This window comes from Pongo pygmaeus, chromosome 2 (genome assembly GCF_028885625.2).
Source record: "Pongo pygmaeus isolate AG05252 chromosome 2, NHGRI_mPonPyg2-v2.0_pri, whole genome shotgun sequence".
NCBI lineage: Eukaryota > Metazoa > Chordata > Mammalia > Primates > Hominidae > Pongo > Pongo pygmaeus.
In genome coordinates, this window is record NC_085930.1 from 111,151,827 (window position 1) to 111,164,111 (window position 12,285).

At 54.1% G+C, this 12,285-nt stretch overlaps 1 protein-coding gene across 6 annotated transcripts in view; it reads right to left on the reverse strand.

Moving 5' to 3' along the window:
• VIPR1 (vasoactive intestinal peptide receptor 1) overlaps positions 1–12,069 on the reverse strand; it is a 35,692-nt gene extending 23,623 nt beyond the window's left edge. For 4 of the 6 annotated variants that reach the window (XM_054483360.2, XM_054483363.2, XM_054483368.2 and 1 more), the window contains exons 1-2: positions 11,289–11,464; positions 216–321 (exon numbers count right to left, since the gene is read on the reverse strand). In XM_054483360.2, coding sequence (XP_054339335.1) covers positions 216–321; positions 11,289–11,366 — 184 coding nt within the window. In that variant the 5' untranslated portion in view covers positions 11,367–11,464. Of the gene's footprint in view, positions 1–215; positions 322–11,288; positions 11,465–11,872 lie in introns of those variants that run through there. The other 2 variants (XM_054483365.2, XM_054483366.1) reach the window with 2 other exon arrangements.
• Positions 12,070–12,285: the final 216 nt, after the last annotated feature.

The window sequence follows — 12,285 nt, forward strand, 5'->3', positions numbered from 1 at the left end:
GTATGTCCTCCTCAGCTGCGGCTGGGAACTCCCCAGACCTGGGGTGGGAATGTGGAAGCCTGTTAGCCCCTTTCTTCTTCCATCTGGCTCCCAAGCCGCTCCTCACCATCATCCAACAAATGTGGAACGAACGTGACTTGGATCTCAGCTTGAGACATGAGGAATCGTGGGCTCCCTGGGGGCATGCAGCCCCTCTCTGCCCATGGGGGCCTCACCTATTGTCTCATTCTCCAGCTGGGCCTCCTCCAGGCACTGCTTGTGCTGCACCTCGATCATCTGCACATAGTCACACTCCTCCTGCAGCCTGGCCGCCTGGCCGCCCTGGGGACAAAGACAGGGAGGGCCCATCAGCCTCATCCATAGACTCAGGAGCACCAGGCCCAGTCTCTGGACTGCACCTGCCCTCTCTCTGGAAGAGATCCAAGTTCCAGATGGAACCCCAATACCAACACCAGACTGAAACCTGAACCTGACCCCAACCTGTTGTCCATTGCCCCCAAACCTGGGTCAGCCCCGAGGACCCTGCCACAGCTTCTTGATGGCTCCCCCAATAGTGCTGCAGCTGTAACTGCTTTGTCTCTTTGTGGGTGGCACAACTCCAGATGGCGGCAAGAGGGCCTCCCCTTAGAGGCCTGAGCTGGCCCTCTGGACTCTGCCACTCTCCAGCTTGGTTTGAGAGTCTGTCCCTGTCTTGATCTCCCTGATGAATGGGGCCAGCTCATGCTACTACTCTGTTATGTGGAGTTGGATCCTGGCCTCTGGTTCCCAGGGCCAGCCCTGGGAAGAATCCAGGAGTCTAGCTGTATTTTCCAGCTGCTGTCATTCCAGGATTCTGTGCTCAGTCCCCTGGGTCACCAGGCTAGGAAGGGGACTCTGGCCTTCCTTGCCCAGACCTCACCTGCCTCCTTTTTAGTTTCTAAATAATTCAAGCTATACCAGATCTACTGAGGGTGGGGAGGTTTAAGGAAGTAAGAGAGCCCCTCTAGGATCCCACCAGGCCTCCCCTGCCTCTGGAAGGTGAAGAGAAGGGATGGAAAAGCCCAAGCTTCTCCTCTCCCCTTCCCTGTACCCTGGCCAGGGATCAGGGGTGGGCCAGACCAGTGTGACTGGGGACACTGACCTTGTGGAAGACATGTGAATGGGGGTGATGGCTGTCTAGGAACAGCCAGAAAAAAACAGGTCTTGGGAGCTCTTAGATGGGTTAGGGTGGGTGAAGGCCTCCATGGAGGAAGCGCTGGGCTGGCAGCACCTTCTGCGTCTTTGGCTTTAGAAAAGTGGTTGTTGGCCCCAGCAACCCCACACCAGTTTCCTCATCTCTGCCTGGGGAGAAGAATGTCAGTTCCCACCAGGGCCATAGAAGAGAGTCCAGCAAGACCACTCCAGAATCAGACCTTCTCAGTGTCTCCTCCAACTTGTCCCTCCCACCCTGGGACAGGGTCCTTACCTCCCTGGGCCTCAGTTTCTCTGTAGGCTACATGGGCCTCAACCACCTCCCCTGCTGACTTAGAGATTCTTGAAGTGGGTCTGTGGGAAGAACATAGGTGGGGGACCTTCCTTTAAGGGGGTCCCTGCTGGCCTACAGGCACCAAAGTGCTTAGTACTTTGACCATTGTTTTAAGTAAATCAGCTCCATTTACTGGGATGTGCATCCCAGCTGGCAGCCAGCAATCCATCGCTGTGGAGGGAGAGGGGTCCAAGCTGAAGCTGAACAACTCAGTGCCTAAGAGGCTGCACAGCCAAGTCCTTTCCACCCCAAACAGCTCTCTCATTCCTGTTGAGGGCTCTCTGGTGGAGCCTGTCTCACAGGCCACCTGCAGGCCAACACTCCCAGAAGCAGCTAGCACCATGGTTGACCTCGTCCAGGTCCAGGGAAGGCCTCCCTCTCCAGGACTCCTTTAGATTTCCCCAGCATCCAGACCTCACCTGCCAAAGTGCCGTTGCCCTGGAAGCCACAGTGAGCACGAGCTCCATCTTGCACCTTTACCAGCCGATGAGGGTAAAGACATTAGCTGGTAAGTCATTTAAAACTTATTGAAAGTAACACAGTTGTGTGATGGAGCATGATACAGTTATTCATATAACTGTTAAAAGATAGGAGACTTCAAGGAAACTGTCTGTGGTTCCTTTTTGGGGTCATGTGCTTTCTCTCCTTCCCATAAGGGTTACTCAGGCTGAAATGCTCAAGACACTCTGTCTCAAGGGATTTGTGGCTGGTTCATCCTCAAGTATAGGGGGAATAGTGGCCAGGAAGATCTCAGAGGTGGCTTCTGGAAGAGGAACCTGGGTACTGGCTACCCTGCCTTGTGTCCCATCATTGGTCTGTCTTGCCTGCCTTGGAGCACATTTCTCACCAAGGTACCATTCCAACCCGATTTCCCACCAGCAACAGGGTTCTTTCTGCCTTCTGGCCCCTTCCCAGCCTCTCCTGATTCTCCTGTCCATTCTCACCTCTCATGACACTGTGAAATGTCATGAGACATTTGAAAACAGGATGGATGGTAGCAGATATCTATTGTTTCTGCCTTCCACCATCCTTTACTCTCTTCTGGTGCCGTGTCCTCATCTGTGTCTGGGAAACAACCTCCTTCCCTACCTCTAGTTCATGGAGTTCTGATGAACCCTCTTCCAGGAGATTGACATGTGACCAAGGCTTAAGTCCATCAGAGCATTCCTGGCCACAGTGCCTGACACATGGCCTGAGTCAGGCTACTCAGAGCCAGGAGGCTCACTCCTGGGACTTTGGATTAAGTGATTAAGCAAGTGAATTTGGTTTTTCCCACTAGACTGGAAACCTTAAAGGAAGCAAGGGCTCAAGCTTCTGCTGTCTTCTTGTTGACAAGTGGAACACATGGATGAAAACTACACAGCTGAAGGCAGAATAGAGAGATGGAGAAAAATCAGGTTCTCTTAATATTGTCTGGGTCTGTGAATGCAGCCATGCCTGAAACCAGCTCTACTGCTAGCAACATGAGCTGATGCCTTTCCTTTATGGCTTGGATCAGTTGAGTTTTCTGTTGGTCACTGTAAAGAAAAGTGTCCAGCCTTGACCTCTGAGGACAAGATAATGGACGTCCTCACTTTCTGGGCCTTCTTAAGCCAGGACTGTGGCCAGGTAGTTTGCCAAGAAATATTTGTTTCCCAATCACCATGAGCGCCTAGGATTTCTGGCAGCTTCTGCTTGCGACTCTCTGAGGGTAGAAGAGTGTTGGGTCAACTTCTCCAGCCAACTCTGCTCCCTCAGCAGCACAGACACAGAGCCCTTCCTTAGAGGCAGTTTGGAGAGAAAGGAGGGGTGGGTACCGAAGCCTGTGGTGTTTATGAAACAGTGGGTGTGGTCTGGAAGATGAGCTCTCTCTTTGTCACAATTTAGTTTAGCGTTAAGCCCTATCTGGAGAGGGGTAGAGGAAATGGAGACCCAAAGAGGGACCTGAGGTCACCCAGCAAATGCGCATTCCCAGATGGGACCTAAGTCTCTGACCGCTGGTCTGGACTGCATCAATCCTTCAACACAGCCTCGCCTTGGGCCCTCTGGTCAACCATTGCCCTTTGAGGGACCGGGCCAGGGCAGCTCCCTCTAGTCCTTATCACTGAGGAATTCAGGCAGACTTTGGACTTCCTCTCCCACTTATTTATTTCCCTATTCTAAACATCCTCATTATCCCTCTGGACTTCAGGCACACAGAGAGCGTTGAAAAATTCCCTGCCTGAATATAGCCAAGTCTGCTGATGTCAGGGAAGTGTTCCAGGGTGGGATATAGCTGGAGTCTGGGCTTTCTACAGAATGGGTATGCTGCACTCATTCTGTAGAGGTAGGTCATGGAGGATGTACAAATTAGACAATTAGAAGTGGAGTAAGAGCACCCCAGAAAGTAGAGCAGCATGTGCACAAGCATGGAGGCATGAAAATGCCTAATACATGCAAGGTTGTGAGAAGCCTGGTGTAGCTGCAGCAAGGAGTTCTGGGGGCATCAGGAGACAAGTCGAGAGATGTAGACTGGGATAGGATTGGGAAGGGCCTGGAATGCCAGTTTTCGAGTGTGAGCTTTCACTCCTAGGCCATGGTGGCCGACAGAGACTTGAAGCAGGAGACTGAGGATGGGGGATACATATTTTACAAATATCCCTCAGGTTGCAGGTGGTGGGGCTGAAAGCTACTGCACCAGTCCAGGCAGGAACTGATGAAGCCTGGGCAGGACAGTGGGTATAGAGAAGAGGGGGCATAGAGAGGAGGGGGCAGGTGGAATGAACAAGACCTGGTTAGTCCCTGTCTCCAACTAGACTCAGGATTCTCCTGCCAACTCCCTGTCATTCACCTCCCACATCCAGCTAACACCATGGCAGAGGACAGAAGAAGACCAGGATGGAGAAGATGCTGTGGACTTCTTCAGTCTTCTTCAGCCTGGGTCCCTTCTGGGCTTAGGAACTCCTGTCCTAAAGAAGGTGCTGAGAGCCCAGCCTGGCCTAAAACTCTCTAGCCTCAGCTCAACGCAGGGTCAGGATGCCTTTAAGCTTACTTTTTGGAGCTCAGTCCAGCACAGGAATTGGTGAGGGGCTAGAGAGAAAGCCCTGCTTTTTCCTCTCCATGTGGGGTTCTCTGAGATCTGGAGCAAAGGCTAGGTGTGGTGATAGGGGTACGGGTGAAGATGCTGGGAGTTGTAGCTGTTAGATGCAAGGGGCTCTGAAAGACAGGGTGGGCCACGCTCAGGTTCATAGGCCATGTTCAACCCCCTCAAGGGAAGCCTGAGACCACAGCTACTGCCTTGAATCAGAAGCCCCAGCCTCATCATCTGGGGCCAGAGAACTAGGGCGGGAGGAGCCAAGTAGCGCAGCAGGAAGTGTGAGTCTCTCGGAGGAGAAGCTGGTCTCTGAGAGGAGCACAAAATGCAGCAGGCTGGATAAGGTGAGGCAGGAGAAAGAACTGTCTGCAAATTGCCAAGCCTGCAGAGCCTCCATGGATGATTTGTGCTTCTGAGGTTTGTCAAGAGGGCTATTTTATTTTTTTCCAGGCTGCAACTGTTAACGGAGGCAGGGGAATGGGGAGTAGAGGACAGGGGGCTCAGGAGTGGTTCCATTTACCCTCTCCCCCATGACCCCACAGCCCTTTACAGAAACCATCTCATATCGCACGACGTATTTACTCTACTCCGCCAGCCCCCTGCTGAAATCATGGAGTAAAAAAGAGACACGGGGAATGGAGGACCCAGAGAGAAAGCAGTGTGATCACAGGCACACGGGACAGCAGCCCAGCTTCCCGTCCTTGCTGGCTTTTGCATGTGAGTGGGCGAGGACGTGCAGACCTTGTAGTTGGGAGGCAAGAGGGGAGAGAGGAGAGAAAAGGGGGGAGGAGGAAGGGCAGGAAAGGAGCAGGTAAAGGACCTATGAAGGTAAGTTGGATCATGGGATCCAGGAGTCACAAAAGAAAGGAGAAACATGCTCGCAGCTTTGCAGAGAGCACTAAAGGAAACCAAAATAAGACTTCCCCTCATTGCAGAGCAGCCTGCTAGGGTGATGGGAATGTGTAATAGTTTGACCTGGGCAGTGGTGACACAGGTGTACACATATGTGACAATTCACTGAGCTGTCAATTCAGATTTCTACATTTTACTAATTTTAAAAATATCTAAAGTCCCAGCGCAGCATGTGACACGCCATCGCCCACCCTGGAAGTAGTAGCCCCTCTTCATGAGGTGGCAGAGCCTAGTTCAGACCAGAGGTTCCAGAATGAGACTGTCTGCCTCTTCCTGGCTGGATGACTTGGGCAATTTACTCAACCTCATCTATAAAATGGGGACAATAACAATACCACCTACTTCTAGAATTGGGGTTGAGGGTCACATGTAAAAGACACCAGCCAGGCACCAGGGGGGTTAGCAGTGACTGCCAAAGCTCTAGTCCAGTCCTCATGCCAGGCTTCCCCTGCCATCCACACCCAAGCCTAGCCACAGCCATAGTTCCTTGCATAACCCCAGGTAGGCTGAAGGTCCTACCCACTAACAAGTGCCAGCCGTACCCACCAGAGGTCTCGAGTCTGCCAGTTACCTTCGCCCCATACTGATTTCTCTTCTCTTCCTTGTATTTTTACATCCCTTAGCCAACAGCCCAAAGCCTCCCCGCTGCAAATTCTTTTTTTTTTTTTTTTTGCCAGCCTCACTTCCTCTTGGGGAAGGCTGAGCTCTGGTAGAAGAGGAAAATGAGAACTGCTGTGTGAGTGTTGATGGGGATGGGGAGGAAGAGGGGGAGACATAGGGATACAGGATTGTGCTTTGGGTAAGAACTTTCCACATCTCAGAGTGATATCAGGACAAGGGCTCTCATAATTAGCAGAACCCAAGCACAGACACTTAGCTTGTTCCCATCTAAGGGTTCTTCTTGGAAGGTTTCTTTTGGGGGCATGAAGCCTTTATTTGCAGAGGAACACAGGCTAAGCATTTAGTTTAAATCCTCTGCCGCTTGTTCACAATCCTGGCCACACCTAGGGAACTGGAGTTTGCAGGACTCCGCTTATAAACACAGTGCCTGTGGGTGACGTTGGTGTTTGGAGCCACCTGCAGAGGGCTGGACTCCAGCACAGGCAGCCACAAGGCTATGAGTCCTTAGTACATGGAGATTGGTTGGTGGCCTCTTCCCCCTCCTCTGGTGACCTGCTGTGCAGGAAGAACTTGTTTTGAAGTTAGGTAGTAGGAGGCACTTCCTGAGAGATAGTGGGCCGCATGAGAGGGGCTGCACGAAAAGACTGAGTCCTGCCCAGTGGAGGCTAGCCTGACGCTCACTGCCAAGGCACCCTGCTTTCTCCCTGCCAGCTCGCTGGACAGTCCCGTCAGACACAGACATGAAACTCCTGCGAGAAGACCAAGCCCTGGATAATATCACCGCTCATCCTGTGGCACTTCATTACATTCTGGCTGGGGATATTTGAATATTAGATATTAAGCAATTCCTATCAATTTTGTTAGGTGTGTAATGACAGTATCATAGTTATATAGAAGAGTGTCCTTTGGTTTTAGAGATGCATTCTGAAATGATTTGGGGTAAAAGGTCAGGAGGTTTATAATTTACTTTAAAATACTTCAGCCCAAAAGCAAATGAAGCATATATTAATTGTTAGATGTTAACAATTGTCAAACCTCGGAATTGGGTATTTGCACGTTCATTATAATATTGTCTCTGCTTGTTTAAAAATTTTCACAAAAAAAGTAAAAATTTAAAACACTATACAAGTGGTGGAGAAATTAAACTGTTTTTTCTTCTTCAGAAATACTTCTAAGGGGCCAGGCGTGGTGACTCACGCTTGTAATTCCAAGCACTTTGGCAGGCTGAGGCAGGTGGATCACCTGAAGCCAGGAGTTCAAGAGCAGCCTGGCCAACATGGCAAAACCCTGTCTATACTAAAAATACAAAAATTAGCCAGGCATGGTGGCGGGAGCCTGTAATCTCAGCTCCTAGGGAGGCTGAGCCAGGAGAATCGCTTAAACCTGGAAGCTGGAGGTTGCAGTGAGCCAAGATCACACCACCACACTCCAGCCTGGGTGACAGAGCAAGACTCCATCTCAAAAAGAAAAAAAAAAAAAAAAGGAAATACTTCTAAGTTATGTGAGAGAGTTTGTACATACTGACATTTTCAATGGGTACAATAAAAATCATTTTGTGTTAAAAAGTCAAATAGGGGAAGGCAGAATCTGGGGGTTGAACAGAAGGGTTTAAGAAAGGGACTAGGCTTTGCATAGTCCCCAGGCCCCATTCCCTGCTCCATGGCCAAAGGGGCCACAGTGAAGGGCCCAGCAATGGCAGAGTTGTGGCACGTGGCAGGTTAGAGCCCTTATCCTGGTCTCATGGCCCATGTTGGATTTCCACTGAGGCTGCCCACAGTGTGAAGGCCCATCTGCTCTGAGAGGCCCCATTGCCTACCTAGGCCTGGAGCCTTACCCCCAAAATGTTTTGGCCACCTAATGAGGACACCTCCCCCATTCCCCAGGACTCCTGCTGCCCTGGGAACCTGTGGGCAGATGGAGGCCAGAAATAGCTGTATAAGATTCCACAGGGCTCCCAAGCTGGGGACGTAGGAGAAGGGATGACAGTCACACAGTTCACATAGCTACCTTCACAGCCTTTACCTCCTTCAAAGCTCACAGAAGTCCTGCTTGAAAGACAAACCCCATTTCACAGAGACTCTGGTGCTCCAGGGGTAGATTATGTCCCACTCAGGAGGCAGAGTTGGCTCCAGCCTAACCCTCTTCTCCCGCTTCTCCTGCACAATGGGCCGAGGCCTCTCACCTTCCCTTTTGTGGTGAGGAACCCGAGGCCCTTCCACAGAGGTTAAAGATGTTCCCAAGGTCAAGCCATTGCCATGGAGTGGAGTGAGGACCAGGTCTCCTGTCCCCAGCCTGGGCTCCCCAAGGATGTCCCACGAACCTCAGAGAAGGCCTAGTCTTAGTGCACCAGGATGGGAGGGTGGAAACTTCCAAAGGGGCTCGCTTTTCCAGCATGGTACCCTGGGAGCCCTGGCCAGGCCTAACTGAGGTGGTAACCTCACTTGAGGAGGAGGTCTGACCCAGATGTGGCCATGTTTCCCAAAGCTCACAGGGTGGCCTGCTGGGGGCCAAGAGGGCCTGGGCAGCTGTGGTCAGCCTCTGGAGAGGCTAGAGGCAGGTGGCAGGGGCAGCAGGATGCCGGTGGCAAGGCAAGGCCTTCAGGAGCTGGTGGCCACTGATCAACCTCAGAGTGGGGGAGAAGCCGAGCCTCTCCCAGCCCCTGGGACTCCTCCTTCTGGGGGCAGGCCCATTGGTCCTGTCAACAGAGGCTGTTTTATGGTTTAGGGTGAAAGATTGGCCCATCTGGTCAAACTCTTTAGGGCACAGTCCTGCTTCTTCCAGGGAGCCTCCCCTGACTGTTCCTCTCAGCAACCCCTGCCCCAGTTCTGGGAGGCTGTACCCCACATCCACCTGGATTCTTTCTCATAAGTCACTGGGTCTGGTCTCCCACACCAGATAGAGAATTTCCCAGGAGGAGGCCTGTGACCCTCCTGCCCCAGCCTCGTACTGGGCATTGCCCTGAGCAGCTCTGCTTCTGGATGAGGAGTCCCTGTGCCTGCTGTCTGGGGGGCAGGGGCAGTAGAAGGCTTGACAGGTGGCCTTGGGGCAGACTTCCTCCTCTGAGACACTGGAGGTTTTCTTTCCTTTTTTTTTTTTTTTTTTTTTGCCTCCCTGTTCAGAGATTTCTCCTTCCCAGGCTGAAGTCAGGGCACCATAAACAGGAGTGATAAGGCCTTGGGCCTTCAACCTGAACTTTGCAGCTGCCATTTTATGACTCTGATAACTCCTGGCACCCACCCCCGCCCCCCCCCACCCCCGCCGTCACACCGAATCCAGCTAGAGCAGGTTTGCCCCATTCCATGAGGGAGCGATTGGTAGCTGGTAGGGAGGAAGGAGAAGCAGGGAGGGAAATAGGGACCCCTCAGTCTAGCCTGCCCTCACCCAGTCCTGGTTGAGTCCCTTCTCCTCTCTCTGTGGACCCAGCCCCTGCACTGCTGTAAGAAACATGGGGATGTAAGAGACCCCAGTCCCTGACCTCATAGGATGGCCAGAATAGCCCAGCCTGGGAGGTGGGTAGGGCTGAAGGGTGGGGTTAGAGGCGGAAGGGTTGAGTTGGCTGGAGCAATCACGGAAGGCTGTCTGGAGGAGGAGATAGAGTTGAGCATTAAACGAATAAGATGTGGAAAGACAGGGGGAGGGTAGGCATTGGAGGGAGGAGACAGATTTGGGCCGTCTCAGGAAGTGTGAAGTAGAAGTGGCCTGGTGTGAAAGGAGACCTCTCTGAATCTACTCTGCCCCTGGGCTCAGAAGCTTCTCAGGATGGAGGAATGGGGTGTCAGCAGTGGTCCCAAGATCCCTGGCTCATCCAAGAAGAGTTTGAGTAGCTTGAACCCGGGGTTGGGAGGGCCAGACGGTGGTTGGAGAGGCCTGAAGGCTTCATGCAAGTTGTGCCAGAGCTGTGGTCTCTGGGACAGAGCTTGGTAAGACTTTGAGTGCTCAGGAGATGGGTCTCATGGCTGTCATGGGTGGAGGTGAGGCTCCTGCCAATTGTCAGAGGTCTGCTCCTAGGACAGGCAATGAGCTTCCCATTCCCAGGGTGCTCAAGACATCTGCTAGATGGAAACACAGAGATACCTGCTCTGGTGGAGGTGATGGTAAGGGAAGTGATCATGGGAGAGAATGAACTAGATAATCAAGATTCCTCACCCTCCCCCAGCCAACTTGGAGTGGGCATTTAAGGCCCTGCCTAAGCAGCAACTCTAGATTACTCAAAGTCTGGGGTAGGAAGAAAATCAACCTCTGTCTAGGTCTAACTGGTGGGAGACAGATGTGGCTCTTGTGTCTCTGGACCTCGCTTTGCCCATCTGTAAAATGGGCTTCAGTAGACTCAATGAGTGCTGAGGTCTCCCCTGTTCTAGAGTGAGATGATCCATGCATCTCCTGCCTCAATCAGCATCTGCCTCCCAGCCCAGGTAAGCCAGCCACAGACACACACATCACACCCACACATGGGGCACACGAGTACACATGTATCAAGGGTATACACATACCCACGTTGAGAGGAAGCAGAAGTGGGAGGAAGAGGGAGGCCACTGCTTGTTGGCATTGGCTTCCTGCTCAGTTCTCTCCATGCACAGGCCTGGTCCCTCCTGTTAACCACCACCCTTAGCCCCTCACTGCCCACCAGCTTCCACCTTGGGCTCTGGTACCTTTTTGCTCTGCTCAGTGGGAGGCCACAGGGAGGGATGTGCCTATCACTCACCTGATCCCAAGAACCCCTTCTCAAGTCCTGGGGCCCCCAGCACTGGTTCTGCTGCTGACACCCCACAGGCACCTCTAGACGGTCACAGCACACAAGAACGGCCCTCACATCCTCCCTGTCACCTACGGTGTACTAAACCTTCCATCTCAATCGGCCATAGTACCTGACCCTGCACCCACTGGCCGCCCCACCCCGCTGCGCACCCGCAACCACGACAAGGAAGGCAAGTCTGGGGCCCACTCTTCCTCGCTGCCCCTCCACTGATGCTGTGCCTGCTCCGAGCTGCGCTGGGAGGGACTGGGCACGACCAATATCCCAGCCCTTGCGTCTAGGTTCGGTCTGGAGCGGTGGGAGGAGGCGAGACGAGATGCTTGATGTCCCCTATTCCTCTTACACAGACACGAGCACAGACGGCCCGGCTCCCGCCGCCCCCCACCTCCCCCGCCCTCCGCAAACCCCAGGCTGCCGGGACTCTGGGCGGCCGGGCGAACACTCACCGCCGGCCCAAGGGCGCAGGCGAGGGCGCCTGCCAGCACGCATAGCCAGCGGGCGGGCAGCGGACTTGGCGGGCGCATGGTCTGCCCTGAGCCCGCGGCGGGCTGCCCCGCGCGGGCAAAGAGCTGGCGGGCGGCGCACCAGGCGGGCGATGGCCGGGAGCCTGGCAGAGTGGCGCTGGCGCTGGGGCCCCAGAGCTAAGAGGCGCAGCTCAGGGCTGGGGGCGGGCCCCGGGGGCTCGTCTGACGGGCGGCGGGTCTAGCCAATGGATGGGTGGAGGCGGGGCCGCCGCGCAGGTATGGGGCGGGGCTGGGGAGCCCCTGCCAGTGTGGAAGCTCTGCGCTCTCTTTGCCAATCCCACAACTTGGTCTTCCGTCGTGAGACATTCATAGGCCTTCGCCCCTCCGGGCTCATCACCCGGGAATCTCGAGACCCGAACACATCCCATCCTTCCATGCTTAGCTCACGACCTTCCCAAGTTCCCACCTCCGTACGCCCCCTCAGCCCCATCCCAGGGCGCTCCTCATGTCTACCCTCGGAGCCAACTCCTCCAGGAGGCCTCCCCGCCAGGCTCCCCATTTCCCACCTGTGCCTCGGAGGGTTCGTGCGCGCAAATCCGATTACGAGACAGGAAGTGCCACTTATCTTCCCAGGCTGCGAGCTGGGGCCCAGCACGTGGCCAGGGGCTGACAGAGATCGGGTTGTTTGATCCATTTTCAACAGCCCCAATTCATCCTTCGCGCCGAAGAAGCCGGACGAGAGGAAGCGAGGGCTCGAAAGAGGCCCGACTCTGGGTTACTTGGTGTTCCCTGCTCCCGGGTGACCTGGCGGGGCGCGCTCAGCACCTGCTGGGTGCCCTGGCCCTTCAAGCCTCGGGGGACCTGCTCCAGGGAGGATGGGGTGTCCGCACCCTCGCCGGTCTCGGTCAGGGCACCTCCCCAGGGAGGCTGGGCTGAAGTGCCAGCGCCCTCGCGTGGGGAGCGAGGTCTGCTCCCAGCC